This window comes from Pipistrellus kuhlii, unplaced genomic scaffold, assembly GCF_014108245.1.
Source record: "Pipistrellus kuhlii isolate mPipKuh1 unplaced genomic scaffold, mPipKuh1.p scaffold_m20_p_1, whole genome shotgun sequence".
Taxonomy (NCBI): Eukaryota; Metazoa; Chordata; class Mammalia; order Chiroptera; family Vespertilionidae; genus Pipistrellus; species Pipistrellus kuhlii.
This window is the reverse complement of record NW_023425404.1, coordinates 106,771,605-106,790,984: the sequence shown is the minus strand read 5'-3', so window position 1 is coordinate 106,790,984 and position 19,380 is coordinate 106,771,605. Positions and strand designations below refer to the sequence as shown.

Below are 19,380 nucleotides of genomic sequence, written 5' to 3'. Positions count from 1 at the left end.
TTTTATTAATTTAGAAGTCCTGGTTTACAGGCTACACCCAATATACATCTGAAAGGAAAGAAAATTAGATTTTTTCTTTTTGCCCTCCCCCCCCCTTTTTTTTTTTTTTTACTAAGAAGCACAAAAATTGAGTTTTGTCAATTATTTTAGTTCACGTCACCCTCCCCCATTTAGTCTAAGTTTTTTTTTATTTAAGTGGCATGATCAATTTACCATTTGTCATTCATTTACCATTTCTTCTCTTTGCTTTCTCAATCATTTCTGAAGAAATCAGAATGTAGGCACATTTCACAACTCATTGCCTTGGAAAGCATTGGGCAATGGTTCTTTTGAAATAGTTTCTATTGATATTTTATTCAAATTGATTGAGCACTACAGAAGATACTTTAGTTATGTGAGGTTCTTCACTTGCCTGTGTTTAAAACCTTGGCTTGCACACTCTATGGAGCATAGTTTTATACTAGTGATCACTTCTCCCTCTTGCTGAATCATGCACTCCATTGTGATTTCCAGCTACTTAAGAGCAAAGTTAATTAGACAGACAATAGATCTCACTCGTTGCTGTTCCCTAATTCACCTGTCTCTCCCTAGAACTTTTTCAACTTTACTGAAAAAACTTTATCTTATTTACAACATTAAAATATTTCAACCAAAAGGAGTTCCCCCTATATCTATTCCTCTTAGGCCTCTCTGCCTCTCTCTGACTCATTGGAAAAAAATTGCAGTCAGTCTGAATCTAAATTCCACAATTTTATGCAATTTGCTAAGTTACTCATTCTTGACTTTCTTTCAATTCTCTCTGAATTCTTGGAATAATAATGGAATTCAGAATTGAACATTGCTCTGTAATAAATCCCAATATGTTAAAAATTATATTTCAATATGTTGAGTAGAGTCCTACTCATTTTAAATAATAAATGTGTTTTGAAGGTTTTTAGAAAAATGGAGACTAGATCAAAGCAAATTATGAAGGACCTTCTTACATTTTAGAGATTCCAATAGTAAATATATGTCAAATTGTTTAATGAAGATAGAATTAAGAATAAATGTAGCTTTTTGTCCCATGGCAGAGGCTTTTTCAAGGAAAAAGTAGTGTTCAATTTCTCTTCTCTTCCTGACATGTGCTCTGATGCTTGATTGAATGCTATCTCTTGGTCATAAACTCAACTTTAATATTTATCTTGCTCCTTGGAGAACTTTTTCCGGACCTTGACTAAGTTCCTTTAGCTACCTAAAAGACAATCATCCTGGTTGCATTTAACTATACCTATTCTACTTGAGAGCTTTGTGGATATATTCAATTGGTTCTATTATTATGGAAAAGTATTTAATATCACTATTTTCTGATGCCTGTCACCAAATGTCTTCTCATGCAAGAACCAGGCTACTATGTCTGATCTAATGCAATGATGTAGAGTTTGAGAAAAATATGTATATTGGTGAATTACTTTATCCCTAATGGAATCTTTATATTTTATTTTCTTGAATATTATCTTCTTTATATAATCCTTGATATGTTTTTAGACTTTAGGTAACTTTATAAGATCTTATATAATATTTGATTTTTTGTGGGGAAAAATTTGGAAGGACACCCTACCTTAAAGAAATGACTACTGAAAAAGATACAAGAATGTTTAATACATCAAGCAACTTGCCAAATATCATAACTTTTGCAATTTATTGAGTCAGGCTTTGAGAGAGTATATTATCTTTACTGATTTGTTTAGTTATTTGCTATTCTGTTGCTATCTACAAAATATTAAAATCCCCTCTCAACTTCCTCTGCTTCCCAACTTCCTTTTTATTGAATATAGACCTTTTACTAGCTTAAACAGTCAATAAGTTTTGATTATATCTTAAGAAAGATATCACTCCTATTACATTGTGACCTTTTTATCATTGAACTAGTTATTTTAATTATTTGAAAGAATAATCAAGCATATGCTAAAATTTACCTTATTTTTCAGAGTACTTTCATAATGTTCTAAGACAACTGTCACTGTGATAATCTATATCAGTAGGCCAACAACCTAAAAACTAATACTCAGAGGACACTTGCATAGCAGACTATTTGATCAATGTGAGGCCAAGATTTTAATTTAGCATCAGCAATATTTCTTTTCATTCCATGGTTTTGGCTTTATAAAACCAAAACCATGGTGGTTTTTTTTGTTTGTTTGTTTGCAGGCTAAATATATTTTTATAAATAATGCATAAGTATTTTTTCCCTCAAACTCACCTACTACTCTAAATTTTAAAAATTCCAGTGGAGCTATTGGTGTTTTCAAGGCAAATTCTGAGGTTATAATTAAGGTACATAATCTGGTAGTATTCACCTCTCAGTTTAATCTATTTCTTTATTTGTTCTATTTTTCTAACATCATGTTTCTTCTAATTAAATGATAAGGTTATTGAAATTAAGTATTTTACTCTTTTTTTTTAACTTGTAGGTTTATGCCTAATTAGAAGCATTTCTGTTCCAGAATTTTCAAAATGAAGGAATTCTTTGAGGTTAATTTAATAAATATATCTGGAATTGTTACCTTAAGATTTCTTCAAGCTAGATAAAAACATAGCTGAGGAGCCAAATATATTCCTAAATGACTTAAGATTTAAATTGCATAGATATTTTCTGGGGGAAAAATCAATTTTATCTAAAATAATAGATCTAAAAAAGGGAGGGAATGTTTTCATGTACAGAGATGTAAAAAATGCATTCACCAAGAGTCTTGCAGTTTAAAGAGGTAGATTACCTTTAAATTAACTTAGAAATCAATGAGAGTTTATAAGTTATTTCATCGCCTCAAAGGAAGATTTAAAAATAAGAAGGGCAGGAATGGCTTCCAGAACACGTGGAAGCCAGAACAATAACCTCAGCATGCTCTCTTTCCCCTTTCCCTGTTGTTGCTTTCTGCATGACAACTCCATTTTCTCAACTGCAGCCTGGCTTCCTTCACATGTCAGGAGACGGCTGCTGATGTTTTCCAAGTTGAACAACTGGCTTTTATTGTTGACTAGAAGCCCAGTACATGAAATTCATAGGGGGAAGTGGGAGCTTGGGGTGGGTTGTCCCTCAGCCCGCCCTGCACCTTCTGGCAATCTGGGATCCCTAGGCCTGGCCTGTTGGAGCTTTCCTTCCCTTGGTTGCTGGCAGCTGACCCTGCCTCTGCTGCTGCCACTACTTGCCATCTTTGCAGCGCTGCACTCCCTCCCCTGCCATCGGTCACCTCCCTTTGCAGGGACAGGTGTGGGGTGCAATCACTTGGCTGGCCTGGGCCTCCCTCTGCGGAGAGATTACTGGCTGCCCCGCATACCCACCACAGCATCACTGGCCAGTGCCTGGGCCTTCCTCTGTGGGATGATCAATTCCGGAACCCCCAGATCAATCATCCCACAGAAGGAGGCCCCATCCACCTGCCACAGAGCCTCCAGCGTGGTAGCCTGGGCCTCTCTCTTTGAGACAATTGATCATGGGGCTCTGTTACCTATCCCTGATAACCTTGCAGAGGGAGGCCCTGCCCACTCGGCTGGGGCTCCACAATTGATTACTGAGCAGAGGGTGGCCTGGCCTCCCTCTTTGGGGCAATTGTGAAGCCTCCCCCAATATCGATTGCCTCGCCGGCCAGTGGCCTGGGCCTCCCTCTGCAGAGCAATTGTAGGGTGTAGATGGGGCCCCCTGACCAATTGCATCACACCCGCCTTGGCTGGCCTGGCAACAGTGCATGTCATGGCATGGTTATCTTCTGTTCAGTATTATTATTATAGATTGTCTCTTACTAAGTTACAATTTGAACATATCTGATTGGCCTCGATTGGGTCTGATCGTGTACCTTGGAGTAATTAATCAACTTATCAACAGTGATCAGGATGGCAAGGTTCTATTAAAAAAATAATAATTATGATTATGATAATCCATGCTATATTGATTAGGGATTTCTATAGTATAATTAACAGGAAACTTAGTTCCTGTTAGTTCAACCTGGTTTAATCAACCATAAAAGGGTAATTTATTGGCTTTGTTTTTGGAAGAGCTCAAAGTTGGTTATGCCTCAAATCTGCTTTGTCTAGCATTTTAATGGTGTCATCCAATAGTCTACATTTTCATTCTCACTCTGTGCTTCTCAGTGTGAGCCTCACCCTAAGGCAGCTCCTCCTCCAGCTGTAGGGTAGCTGCCCTCACAGTGAGGTTGTGTACTCTTCAGGCACGTCTAGGAGGGCCACTAACCAGTGGCATGTGGAGTTGGCTTATACGTCTTGCAATAGTCAGTCATGCTCCTCTATTCTAAATTCTGCATTTAGTGATCTCATGCTGGTAGCCTGAAATTGGCTATAGGGGAAATTTATACTATGGAAATTGGCAAAGGCTGGAAATCCAAGCAATATTTTTTCTTTCAGAGAACTGGTTGTTATACTTACCAATACACCACTGTCTACTTCAAATTTCAAACAAAGGACTTGAAACTTACTTTAACTGAATTAGCTTAGGTCACATTCCCCCAACCTGCCTTGAAGCAAAATCTATGGCCAGGAGACTTGAAATCATAACATAAACATATATAATAATTTCTTTAATTTATAAGAGTGTACTGATAGCAAACAGGCAGTCTGGTTTCAGAGTCCACTGTGTCATAGCATACAATCATATAAAATATTGAAATGCAGTTTCTCAAAGCCTCACTCAATAAATCGAGAAAATTATACTATTTGGTCAAGTAGGACATGAAAGACTCTAAGCGTACATAGTCACGAGGAAATGCAAATCGAAACCACAGTGAACTACCACTTCAAACCCACAAGGATGGCTATAATAAAAAAGACAGATAATCATAGTGTTGGTAATTATGTGGAAAATTGGAACCCTCATGCATTTCTAGTGGTGTGGTAAAATGGTGCAACTTCTTTGGAAAACAGCCTGATAGGTCCTCAAAAAACTAAACATAGAGTTTCCATACAAGTCAGCAATTCTACTCCTATTATATACTCAAAATAATTGAAAACATATATCCACACAAATCCTTGTACATAAAAGTCCATAACCATATTATCCATAATAGCCAAAAGCAGAATCAAATCAGAAGTCCAACTGCTGACTGGGTAAACAAAATATGGTCTGTATGTGCCCTGGAATACCATCCAGCCTTGGAGATCATGCAGTATTGACCCTATGCTACAACAGGAATGAACTTAAAAAACATTATGTTAAGTAAAAGCAGCCAGTCAATAAAGGCCACATGATTCTGTTCATGCAAAATGTCCAGAACAGACAAATACATACAGACTGAAAGTATAATAAGTTAGTACGGAGTTGGCTGCCTAGGGGTGGGGAGCAGTAAATAGGGAGAGGTTAGTGGGGGCTATTTTGAACAGGTACAAGGTTTCTCTGTGGGAGATGTAAACGTAGTTCGGGGGAGATGTCAGTTATCTGAAGTGTGGGATTGTCAGCTGTTAACATCTTTCCAAAAGGCCATTTGAGAAACCTGAAAAAGACTGACTTTAGTACCAGTACCTCGACTTCTAAAAATGTATTCTAATGAAATAAGGAAAAACTTCCACAAATATTTATGTACCAAATGTTTGTTTGAACAACAATTTTTTTTTTATCACAAACCATGGGGAAAATAGAATTATCAATCCTAGGAACTAACTGAACACAGAATGGTGCATCTATGTGTCAGAATTTGCTATAGCTATTAAATTTAATGTTGTAGAAAAATATTTAATCACGTAAAACTGCATGTGTTATGTTATTTTAGGTTAATAAAAATGAGTTATGCAAGAGCATGGCCAATATGACCCCAATTAATGCTTTAAAAGTATAATTCACATATAAAGATGACTGCATAAGTTGTGGTAATAAAAGGCTTTATAATTTTTGTTTATTCTGTTTTTTTATTTCTCTTTAAGATGTGTTGGAACTTATTTATTTATAATTAGAAAACAAGGTGATGATATATATTTTACCACCATTGAACTCAAGTTAATATTGATTGTATGAACATTTATAACCATTGTTCAAAAAATATTAAGGAATTTCTAGTTATCTCTCCATGGTGGGAGTTCTTTATCCGTACATAGCTCAAGTTAAAGCTGGGTTTTTCAGGAGCAACCCTCTGGGCGTTTGGGGCAGGCCACCTTTGCTGTGGCTTCAGGGCCAGGGCGCGGGGCTGCCTGGGGCATTGCAGCATTCTCAGCAGCATCCCTGGCTCTACCCACTCCATGCCGATGCGTAACCCCCCCATGTACAGCAACAAGTGTCTTCGTGTACCATTGAAGGTCCCTGGGAGGCAAAATTGTCTCCAGTTTATAATCACTTGAATTAAGGAAACATTTGATAAAGAAAGAAAATTCTGGGTTATTTCAAAGTAGATTTATCTGCTGTGAAGTTCTACCTGTGTCCTCACACCTGAGCTGGGTTTGTCCCTAGGATAAACCTCAGGAAACCAATTAAATAGGGACTTACCATTTCTATGTAAACTGCATGAATCTTCATTACATTTTTGTTTGGTGTTTACGGCATTGGTTGTTTATGTTGCTTCTGATTAAAACGCTGGTTGTTCCATGCTTCCTACAGCTCGCTCCGCCGTCACGGGAAGCTGTGACAATGACGGCCTGCACATTATCAGGGGCCACAGCGGAGCCTCCGCCCCTTTTGCTACCGTGTGTGGTGATGAGGTCCTGTCTCCTGTTACTGTCCCTGGTCCGGTGCTGCTCAACTTCTACTCTAATTCACACACCACTGACTTCGGGTTTAAGCTTTCCTACCGGATAACCTGTGAGTAGCCATAATAATGTGTGAAAGACTTTTCTTGACCAATGTCCTCAGGAGTTTTAATTGTGATTCATTAATTACCAATTTGAAATTCAAAGACTTTAAGGGTAAAAATGATCAATTAGGTTCATGGTCCAAAAATACTTGGACATTTTTATTTTTTAAGAAATGAGGAGGCTCTTTTTCATGAATTTTGGCTAGAGGGTGTTATGCCCAGACTTCGTGATCCCCAAGGACCACCAGGGAGCCAAGTCCGATGCAATAAACAAAAGAGCCTGTACCATGCTAGCAATGGGCTCCTCCCACTCATGCCGGCAGCATGGCGGAAGAGAGCGAATTTCTCCCGGTCCAGGCGTTTTGAGGGCTAGGGATAACTCCGCCCTACGGGGCGGAGTTGGGAGCTCATCCTCGCCCCGCCCTGCCCTTTCAAGGGAAATCTAGCCAAATCTAGCCAAATTTCAAAAGGAAATCTAGCCTTCCTTTTGAAAATCAAAGGGAAAGTTGAGATTTATTTTGATAATTTAAGTTAAAATGAACATTCCTGCCATTTTTAGTTGTTTGGACATTATTTGAAGTGACTTTTTGGCCTGGACTATCCAGATGCCTATTTCATTTTGTCAGTTTGCTAATGTGAAAAGCAATATTGGTCTTGTCCAGCTGGCTCAGTTGGAGCATCAGCCCATAAACACACACTCATGATTGAGTGTTCCATTCCTGGTCAGGGCATATATATATATACACACACACACATATACACACACATATAGTTCGAACCCTTGTCGAGGCTCATTTGGGAGGCAACCTATTGATGTCCCCTCCCTCTCTCTCTCTCTCTCTCTCTCTCTCTCTCTCTCTCTCTCTCTCTCTCTCTCTCTCTTTCTCTCTTTCTCTCTCTCATTCCTCTTTCTCTAAAAACCAATAAAGATGTATCCTCAAATGAGGATTATTAACAAAAAGAAAAGCAATTTATATAAATTTAGAAAAAAAAAAAAACTAAGAGAATACCTTTATGATCTTCGGGTGGGATTTTTTTCAACAACATACAAAAAGCACATGCCTTAAAGGGAAAGGAAACATTGATAATTTGCAGCTTCTCATGTCAAAGTCAAAGTGAGAAGATGAGTCTTAGATTGGGCAAAGGCCTCTGTAGCTACCTGGCTCTTTTAATTCTTTAAAGACAATTCCAACTGTTTATTTGAAAATCATGCAAATATATTTCCCTATTTTGAGTAGCCCTTTCTTCTCCTGCAATAAACTTGGTTGGTTAGTTTCCTGACAGTGCTTTTCCTCACTTCGTTCATATGAGACTCTGCTAGTGGCTATGTGGAAGTTTGCACACAGTGTTTTAGGGAAATGAGGGATTAAAGGCTAAAAGAATATAAAGCAATGATCTAACTCTCCAAAACACCAGTTGTACCAAAAGAATAAAACAAATAATCCATTTCTTTATTCAACAAGACAACTGGAAGAATGCCCATTGCTCAGTTCTATTGTGGTTGTGCCATCAAACCCACAAAGCCACAGACAATAATACTTTACAAATGGGATCAGGACTCAGGTAGCAGCTCACATGAATGAACTGTGAAGCCTTTTATCATGAGTAAGTAAATATTTCAGTCTTCTCTGTGGATGAGAACAGTCATTTATTTGAAAAATAATAATTTAACTTTCTACTTTTAGCAATGGGTTTGGCCAAGTAAGGACAAAAAACAAAACAAGACTTTTGCAAAATCTCTGTGCTCCTTTCACTAATGTTGGAGGAATAAAGAGTTCTGTTGATAAGATTTCAAATCCTGACAAATGTACAAATTTGGGAGTTATTTAGGCTTTCATAAGCTATCAGAGGACACATAATTGTGTACAAGATGAAATGGAGTAATGGCCACACATATCTAACATTGAATTCACTCCATACGTCCACAGGGGTCTGAGCACATGTATACATATGGAGAGTAGCTTTCCCTCAAAGTGGGCTCAGCTGAGGTGAAATACATAAATAAGTAAAGAGCCTTACATGGCAGCCACCACTTGCTTCTCATTTCTAAGAGATACAAGTGAAAATGTCCATTGATAGTTTATAAACCATAGGGATAGCATCAAAATATAACAAAATAAACATAACCTTTCTCACTGTAATGATGGGAGGGCACTTTCCATCATTAAGTGGCACAACTTGATCCTCCTTATATGTAAGTCCAAGCAAAAAAAATAATAATGTTATGTTATGTTAAAAAAAAAAAAGGTTTATTATAATGTTATGGCTGTTGTTTTACTGATTAGTTGGAGTAACACAGGGCTCTGGGCAGTTGAATGCTGGAGTCTGGCTGGGGAGTGGGCCTGGCCTCCTCATGCTGTTGAATGCCAGTAACACCAATGTGGGCAAGTAAAGTCCTCACTAGTCTCATACTAAATAGCAATACATAGGGCCCAGGAGCTATGAATTGGGGCCCACAGAGGGAACTAAGCTCAAATGTTCCAAAAGTGATTTCCAACACTTCACTTTCTTACAGTCCATCTTTGACAGAGGAAACCCGAATTGATATTATTGAAGATCTCTGGTGGGCAGAATTCCTGGATTCATATGCTCACAGTGTGCCTTGGATTCTGTTTGCTTTTTTATATTTCTAGTTATCACTGAGCCTATGAATTCATTATAGAGAAAGGACAGTTACACCCAACACTTGAAATGTTTCTCCTCATTGTTTTCACTCTGGCCATTAATTTGACTCAGACTTAATCCATCCAAGGTGCACCTTAAGTATTCTTCCCTGCTTCTCCCCATACTGTCACCTCCTTCTACCTTGGTAGAAAAATCAGAATTAATTGTAAGCACACTGAAGGGAGCTTTAAGTTGCTTTAGGAAAAAAAGATAATAGTTACTACGTACAGTAGTAAAGGTTATCTCAAAACTATTTTTCCATGGTGTGAGTACTAATTGTTCTCTACACATTCCCATCTTCCCTTGCAGCCTGTGGTGGTGTGTTCAACTTCTCCACTGGAATCATCAGAAGCCCTGCCTATTCGTACTCAGCCTACCCTAACGACATGTACTGCTTGTATAACATCACTGTGAGCGGGGACAAAGTGATTCTGCTCAAGTATGTAGGACAAATTCACCTTCTTAAGAAAATCAAAATCAAAATTTAGCTTGGTTTACAGTAAGGCTTTCCCTAATAATGGAGAGCATTGATTCTCATCAGAACATAGAAGGGAGGGAGGGAGGAAGGAAGAGTGAGGTCCTTGTGGAACGCTGGGAAACAGGCCTCCTACCTTCCACACAAGCCAATAGCACATGGTTACCAGGTAAGGAAGAAAATGAGCACTCCGCCTGTTAAAATGACTGCTATCATTTTATAACAGGTTCAAAGGAACTTATAATGGATGTAAAGTTATAAGCCTATCTTGAAATCCAATGGTAAGAGAGTTTCCAGTTGTAGGGCACTTATACATACAAAAAAACCTTTAACACTATCCATAATTCTGTTATTCATTTCTTAAAATAGTCATATAAGGTATATATTATTCATCTTACTTTATTGATAAGAAAAGTGAGGCTCTAGAAAGGTTAAATAACTTTCCCAAAGCAATGCACTATTAAATGAAGGATCAATATCTGAATCCATGTCAGGTTTCTTCCCAATACCATGTCTCTGATGTATTCTTATGCTATCTCTGAAAGGGTAAAGTTTCTTTTAACCACTTAAGAAGTTTATTTTGTGTATCAGAACACCTCTAAATTGGTGCTATTCAAGATATTTCACAGTAGAATTTTCCCTAATCCTGCTTACTCCCCCAAATCTGATGAAGGGAATGTAATGCAGCCTCCATTTTCCAGGGATAAAGTCCCACATTGATTTTGTCTAAATCAGTGTTCTATCTCTTGTGTTTCAGGGTTATACAGCTTGTGGTGGGAAACTCTGAGGGTTGATAGAGTTCGAAGCAATATAGAACTTTTATAGAAGCTTGATGGGCTAGGACAATTCCTACCCACGTTCCCCTAAAAATCATAAAGACTCTACAATTAACTCCAGAGGTCTCATGTACCAAATGGGCCCATAGATTGTAAGACAGGTCTCATAAAGCTTGATTTGGTTGCTCTATCAGACAGTGAGTGGTCTATATGCAGGGCCTTGAAGGAAACTTCAGATCTTACCTGAGACGATTGGTAAGGAAGCTGTGCCTCAGAGCCAAGATGTCCTTTAAATCATAGGAATAAAAAACAAAAACAAACAAAAATCATAGCCAAATAACCAGGTGCAGGAGGCCTTGGATAGCCTGCCCAGAATGGAAGCATAAGAGATGGTTCTTGTCATTTGCCATTATAGCTCAATATTTGTTTCTTACACATATAGGATTATGGTTAGTGTGTGTGGGTATGCATGGGTGTGTTTTTCTTTCTGTTTCCTGCCTGGGCTCTGGGCCTCACACTATATCAAAGTTCACATCCTCATGCTTTAAAAATTATTTATTATAATGTTTTTAAGAGACTACTTTCTATCTCTGTATCTATGAAGCAGATATTATTCTAGTATTCTAGGTGCTGCAGAGGTTGTAGACATTAGTAAAACATACATCCTTGTAGGAGGCTCTCAAAATACGCCATGAAATGTTCCCTGGGGTTTCTGTCTGTGGGATTTTCCAGGAAGCTTTGGTGCTCTTTTGGGAAAATGTTGTAAAATAAAAAGCCAAAATAGCTTTGAGTTCTCCTGGACACTCAAATTTTTCTTTTCCTTTGTAAATTTATGTTGTAGAAGATAAATGTGTTGTCTATAAAGAATAAAAGTGGAAAATAATCTAGCTATTATTCTGCCTTCAACTTTCTTTACAAGAGCATTTAGTGTTACATGTTAAAAATTAAATAATTTTTTCATCTGGATCTTCATCATCAGTTTAAAAAAATTCACCAATCAAACCTTTTTGGAAAAAAAAAAAAGTTGATTCTTTTTTCTTAAGATTCTTCCAAGTTATTCATTGTTAAATATTTTCAAATCACTTAACTATTAATTACTCTGTGCTGTGTATTATTTATTGCAGCTGCTAGAAAAAGAAAACTAAGAAAGCAGAAAAGTGTAAAAATGAGGTCAGGAAAGCAAATAAATTTTATTTTTTTAAATAATAAATACTTTAAACAAAATTTTTAAATGTAAGCCATTAGTAAAAAAGTCATAAAATCCTAAAGAAAAAAAAAATGTCAGAAGGCTTTGCTTATTTGGGAGCTCTGTGAATAATTAATTGAAGTGACAAAGCATAAGGCCTAGACTGAAATTACCATATTAGGCCATAAAAGAAAAGGTAGGGATGTATCTGTCAGGATAGGTTATAAATGATAACAAACAACCTGAAGGCACAGTAGTTTATTTCTCACTCGTATGAGTTTGTCCCATGTGGCCTGCCCAGAGGCCTGGCTCCCTGTGGTCACTCAGGGGCTCAGGTTGATGGAAACTTCATTTCTGCCTCTGCTTCCAGGACCATCATTGCAGGGGGCAGGTAATGTGGCAAACTGAGTGGTGGTTTCATAACATTCTTCCTAAAGGTAGACCCTACCACAATTAAACTTGCTTTGGCCATGGAGATGTGAGCCCTAGGGCCATGTCAAAGCTCAGAGGGTACACAGAAAGGCAGTCCTAGCAAATATCAGAAGGCAGAGAGCCAAGACATGTGGTGAAGTTCCTGGGACCACCACAGTAGCCTTAAGTGTGAATTTCCGGTTATAGCAATCAAATAAGATTCAAGAGAACTTAGTTCATTCTTTTCTACCATTGATTTTTAAATTTATTTTATGAGAAATCACTTACTTCATATTCCTCATTTTCAAAACAATAATGATCACTGGTTTTATTGTTTTTAAAAATATCTGTTATATGCCTGACACCACGGTTTGGTTTTTGCATATTGTTTAAGTTAACTTTACTCTAAACTCCATTTTCAAAGAAGGAAACAATGACTGTGTGAATAAGAATGGAGCTCTGATTCTAAAACCAGTGTTTCCTCAACTCTGTTAGCATCTTCCCATAAGTAAAGAATAGAATGATAGTACCACTTGATGGCCCCTGAATAACAAAAGTATAGAGTTAGTGCCATACTTTAAAAGAGACTAAAATACGCTGAGTGAAATAAGCCAATCAATGAAAGAGAAACACCACATGACCTCACTCATTTGTGGATAATAAAGAGCATTATAAACTGATGAACCAAAAGATAGATATAGAGACAGTAAAGCAACAAGCAGATTGTCAAATTACAGCGGGGAGGGGAGGAGGATCTGGGGGAGATAATAGATCAACCGAAGGACTTGTATACATGCATATAAGTACAACCAATGGACATAAAACTACGGGGAGGGAGGGGAGAGAGGGGGGCAAAAAAATCATTAAAATATGTAAAAAAAATAAATTAATTAAAAAAAATTAAAAAATTAAAAAAATTAAAAAAAATAAAGATGGTGAGAAATAATAGCAAGAATAAAGGCATGAGGTGGTTGCATCAAAAAAAAAAAGAGACTAAAATACTAAAGTGTTGCTGAAATGATAAATAGATATCAGTTAAATTTGTCAAAACTTAATCTTATATAGAATTAATATGTCTTTGACTATAAACTCCTAGAAGTCCAGAGCCATATCTAACTCATTTTTATATCCCAAGTGCTTATCAGGATTTTTGATATATTGAATTTCTTAAAAAAAAAATTGGTTAAACTTTTGAACTGATTAGTATACTGTTTCTAATATTTCCTATTAAATAAAGCGTGGACATTCACTTTTAGCCTTTGTCTTTTTTTAAAGACAAAAATTCAAGGTACTATTTAATGGAAATTTAAATGGAGACTATCAGCATTAATAAGACTCATTTTACAGGTTCATTGATTTTGATGTGATTTTCTCCACCTCCTGCTCCCAAGACTACCTGGCGATTTATGATGGTTACAGCATCAGTGATCCTCTTCTTGGCAAGTTCTGTGGTTCCAAGCTTCCACCCAATGTTAAGAGCAGTAATAACAGTATGCTCCTGGAGTTCAAGACAGATTCATTTCAAACAGCAAGAGGTTGGAAGTTATCTTTCCGGCAGACTCTGGGTAAGAATTTTGGACATGTAAATCTATTTTTCATGACTGTTACTTTTTGCTTTATTTTATTTCACCTTATTAAAGTTGCTTTTCAGTTAAGTTTAGAGGAATGTCACACAAAGCTTTGGTTTTTTAAATTACTAATAATGTATTCTTTTTTTTTTTTTAATAACTCAGCGAGTGTACTTCTCTAGCATACTAAGGTAAAGTCTATCTACACAACCATCTGAAATAAGACACAAACCTTATTAATCATCCATGAAAATGGTGTAAATTGAGTCTAAAGGCAGTCTAGGCACAGATCAAGACAGGAGACCCATAGCCTAGGTTGATTTATCCTTAAAATGGTTATGATCCTTGGAGAATGTTAAGTAAAGACTGAATGGTCGGATGAGTTCTGGAAAGGTCACAGTGGTACTAGAGTGGAGAAAAGCACAGAGGACCCTCTGGCCTGAGAAAGAAGAAGCTTATCATAGAATTCTGGATGGGCAATGTTGGAGGTTCAAATTAACACAACTGAAATAGAAGAAGAAAGGGTAGAGATCCCAGAGGTATTTGCAAGTTAGGTTACATTGGAAATACAGCATTTGGAACTTGATATTTTACCTGAGGGCTTAAGTTGTTAATGACTTCTTTTGAGGAAGTTGCTGGAGACTACGATTTGGGGAAGAAATATTATAATTAGTTTGTAGCATTTGGCTTTGGAGAGCCTATGAGATATCTAAATGAAGAATACAGGAGGAAGTTGAAGCTTAAGAAAAAAATTGGGCTAGAAATAATGATCTAGAGGTAAAGGGAAAAGCTAAATGTGAGGATAAATAAAAAATCACACCCCGATTTATTCCCACTCCATGTGAGAAATCATTATCTATATAAAATCAACAAAGAACTTTAAATCATATAAGGTAGTTAATCCTTTGTTTATCTATATTCACAGCATCAGTGGCACAATGTAGGTCATTTATATTTGACTCTGGAAAATGTATTGATTCTTCCATTTGAATAGGGATGATCAGTGTTCTGAAAATGAACCGCTCATCAAACAAATCACATCTTTGGTAAAGTCTCATCTCAGAAAAACCTGGGAAACTTTCTTCAGTGAGAGTCCTGACTTATTGTTCAAACTCTTTCTTTCTCTTTACCCCATCCTGTGAATAACTTTCATGCTTCCTATTCAAAGCAAAGCTTACTTTAAACTTCTTTGCATTTGGCACGAGTTCTGTATGTGTGTACATTTCTTGAGGGACGCAATTAGTGTCTTAAAGTCTTCACAGTAAGCCACAGACATCATGACAAATTGGATCAGAGAATCACTTTGCCACCTAGCCTACTTAGTGGTATTATCAATAATGTGAAAGCAAGTCTCAGGGGCAGAACACAGGAGGCTGAAAGAAAAATTAATTTTTCATTGGAGATTGTTTTTGTGCAAAAGAACTCACAAACTCTTGCCTTTAGCACAGACCTTAGAGTCAAATGGCATATATTTGCGTAGATCTTGTTACCTGCTTTCAGGTTGTTTCTCTCTTTCCCAATGCTTTCTCACATGGCCATTGAAATCCTCTCAAAGCTCTCCACATGCCTTCATCTGCATGAGGCCTGCCAGCTAGCTAGTGTTCTCCAGCCTCATTAAATTATGATGTTTTTCTGGGCTACAATGAAGACACTTTGGATGGATTTATTGTGATTCTTACTGCACTGAAACAGCACAGAAGGAAAAACCTCAGAGGCACTGTTCATCTCTGAGCATCGGACACTTTCAGTTTATCAGTATTTCCCTGGGCACAGCTAGAGAAAGGTCCATGTGTAGAGAGCAGAAATGGAGCTCACAGCTGCAGGCCAGGATGGTGACTTTTATCTCTTCTTCATCTTCACACATCATCAATCACTTGGAAATATTTAGGTAATTTTCAATAATAATTTTTTATAAAAAAAACAAGTGTTGTAATTTTGTATGGTGTTACAAAGCTTTCAAAACCTTACATATGAATTACCCTTTCATCTGCAGAATTTTAATCTTGTTTTTTGCTGTTGCTGTTGTTTGTGGTAAGGAACGGGGGAGGAAGAATAAGAATATATTGAATTATAGAGTTTATAAAATCTTTTATTTTTAATTTTTTTTTTTGCATGTCCATTTATATAAAATGTCCAGGATAGGCAAATCCATAAGGACAAGGCAAAATACAAAAGTAGATTTATAACTGTGATTATGTGAAACACTGAGTTTATTCTTTTTTAGAGGGAGAGAAGGGGATATACATATATTTTTTATTTTTCCTTTTTAATTAAATTTATTGGGGTGACATTGGTTAATATGATCATACAGGTTTCAGGTGTGGGCTTCTATGTTAAAAGATCTGTGTATTGCACTCTGTGCCCACCACTCAAAGTCAAATCTTCTCCCGTCACCATATATTAGCACTCCCTTCTCCTCCCACCCTTTCCCTCTGGAGACCACCACACTGCTGCTGTGTTCACAAGTTTCAGTTTTATCTCCCACACATGAGTGAGATCATATGGGTCTCAGCTTTTTCTAACTGACTTATCTCATTTAGCATAATATTATGAGATATTTTAGTTACAGATCTAGATGCACCCTTCACATCCATCCCTTCCATGTAAAACTACACTGTGTTTCCCATAAAGAGGAGAAAGCAACTTTGGGAGCCACACAGCAGCTTCTTTTTTCCAACGCGGTCATTTCAGCCTGGAGAACAGTCTCTTCTCAGAGTGAATAGTTGATGTGAAGAGGAAACTGTTTTAGTCTGCAACATCACAGTTCAGTTTATCTTAAAACACTAGAGATTTGCAGTTTTACTATTTAGATTACACACTTGGTGATACGTTATAAACATGTTTTAATTTCTCAGAAATTAGTAAGGAGCCAGCTCACATAATTATGTGATTACCAGGTAAACTCTCCTGATGCGTGTGTTGTATTTGCATTGCTAATGGGCCTGAACACATTTCGGGGAAACATCCCCTGGTTTGTTGTTAATTACTAAATATGGGGTGGAGCTGGGTCTGTTCTTCCATGGAGCTGCGCTGTGAAGGGCCACGTGGAGGGACACAGGCAGGGAAGGCAGAGCAGGCATGCCCAGGAGCTGACCTCCAGCTGCAGTGGAGTCTGCCTTCCCTTTGCTCCCTGCACTGCAACATGACATGAATAATTTATCCCAAATGACTGATAACCAGCAAAATGGTCATACTGGGCCCTGGGGATCTGTGAAACCCTGGAGATATCTGCAAATCAGAGCATTTTTCTCCAGAGAGCGTATAGCTTTCATCTCATCATCAACGATGTCGCTGACCTCATAAAGTTCAAAAGCCATGGGTCTTGTGGATTTGACTGACATGGGCACACTTCACAGTGCAGAATCCACACTTAGAAGTACCCTTTTATTCTATTAACTTCTGCTGGTTGAGTTTCTGCCCCTCCTTTACCACAGGATCTGCTTTGGCCATGACCTTGCTCACCTGTGTCACTCATGAAGCACTTTGGACTTGCACACGTGTTTTTAAACCAGCAAAGCCCCACATGCATTTACTGTACAGCTGTCATAACACAGTGCTGCTCAGTCAGCCTATTCATGATGTGCTCATCACATTAGACACCAAACTGGTGGATATAGGTTAGATCATGGATTTACGGAACAGGTTAGATCAAGGATTTAGGTTAGATCAAGGATTTACTGTGGAGTACCACAGTCATTTAGTTTGTTTCTAAAAAAAAAATGTATTGTGTAACACTTAGGCAAGATGTCAGACTTAGAAGCTGAGCTTGGCCCAATAAGGTATGAAGTTCACAAGCAATCGGATCAGCAAGTTGCCAAGGAGAGCGTGAGGCATGACCCCTTAAGGATAATATCCTAGAAGGACAAGGCGTTGCCCTGGAGACGATGGCAATATTAGGGGCCAGGGAACATCAGTGGCCAAAGGTTCATGTCACCAGCACTGTGAATCCTAGACACAAGACTAGCATTCCTGGCCCATTGTAGCTCCGAGCCCACATGCTGAGGATGAAGGCTGCTGTCCGTCTTCCTTCCTCTGGAGTATTTGTCATGTGGAGAATGAGTCAGGCGGCATTAGTCAGACTCACAAAGCTTCACTGTGAAGGAAAAGCAGTAATACCAAAGTGCATGTTTCACAAGGACAGGTCAATCATGGTCTACAAGATGAATAGCCCCAAATTGAAAGCGCTGCAGACCAGAAAGTAGCCAGGACCCAATTGCTTCATTACACCATTGCCTGGTGAGATGCTTTAGAAAAGTCCCATAATAATTGAGCTCAACTTTATCTACTAAAAAGAGTCAGTTTGAAGTATGACCACTTTCTATCTTTTCAGAATGTGATGGAGATGGAGTAGGCAGTTCTGTAAAGTACTGTGCATGTCAGGGAGAAAAGCAGTGTTGGAAACTAACATTGAAGTCCTGGCTTTCTGTAGGGCTCCAGGCCCACCCACCTCATCTCTAAACTGGGAGAGGGGTGACAGGTCATTACTATTAACAGGGCCGCTTCATGGTACAATGGTTTCTGGTTCTTACTCATTTCTCAATGAAATCTTACCAGCAAGCCCTAACATATATTTCATAACTTAAATCTGAAATCAAAGGTAATTCTGATTAATTCCAAGGCTTTGCAGAGGCTTAACACATAATGGTCACTCCAACAATATTGGCTGTATGGATAAATTAAAGAGTACACGAATAAATTATGCCCACTCTATAATTACATTATGTTATGCATAATATATACAGCATATTATACATTATTTTATGCCTAGATATGCTTCACTCTCAAAATGCAATTGTGGTTCATGTAGTTTAGCTACTACTTGGGATAGTAAGTTGGGTCACTTTCACTCTTACAGATTTAGGAATACAGGATCAGATTTAACAATTGGGTCATGTGTGTCTGGCCTTTGGGTTTTCACCTGCTACGTTAACATCTGGAAATTCCTCTCAAAGGTGCTAAAGAAAAATGGGGCCAAAGTGGGATGATGTTGAGGGAATCAAACAAGAGTTCACTTGTGAAAGGGAATAGGGAATATGGAAAGCGAGACCAAGAAAGCTGATGAGACTGGACCCCAATGATGGAAAATAGGATCACAAGAAATAGAGAAAAATAAAAAGACATGTCAAATTTCTTTTGACTTCTGGTTATTTTTAAGTTTCACAGTTTTGATGTTAGGCTTGGACCTTGAGAGGCATTCAAAAATTCTGTAGCAAAACAATACAAGAATAAACAAAAATATTCAATGACAGTAAGCATCAATATGTATATGACACTATTTGCTTCTTAGCAGCCTGGTATAAGATGCAAAACCACATTACTTTTAGAAGTACAAGTGCAATAAGATAGTTGAATTATAGCTTGAATGATTTTTTAAGTCACTGTCAAATAGCTCGGGGTTTAGCAATAATGGGGGTATTACTCGAAAGCAATGTTTTTTGTCTATTCTCTTAATGTCATTTGTTCCCTCTGATAAGTCTGAGAATGAGATGAGCTGGAATTGGAACCCATTTGCAGAAAACTAGACTAAACTTATTTC

General features: G+C 37.7%; 1 protein-coding gene across 1 annotated transcript in view; it reads left to right on the top strand.

Annotated features, from left to right (window-relative positions):
* The window catches only part of CUBN (cubilin), a 291,544-nt gene that overhangs the window by 233,714 nt on the left and 38,450 nt on the right, over window positions 1-19,380 (top strand). Inside the window, exons 57-59 of the mRNA XM_036459129.2 lie at window positions 6,572-6,772; window positions 9,738-9,867; window positions 13,624-13,841. Of these exons, the coding sequence (XP_036315022.1) occupies window positions 6,572-6,772; window positions 9,738-9,867; window positions 13,624-13,841 (549 nt within the window). The remainder of the gene's footprint in view (window positions 1-6,571; window positions 6,773-9,737; window positions 9,868-13,623; window positions 13,842-19,380) is intronic.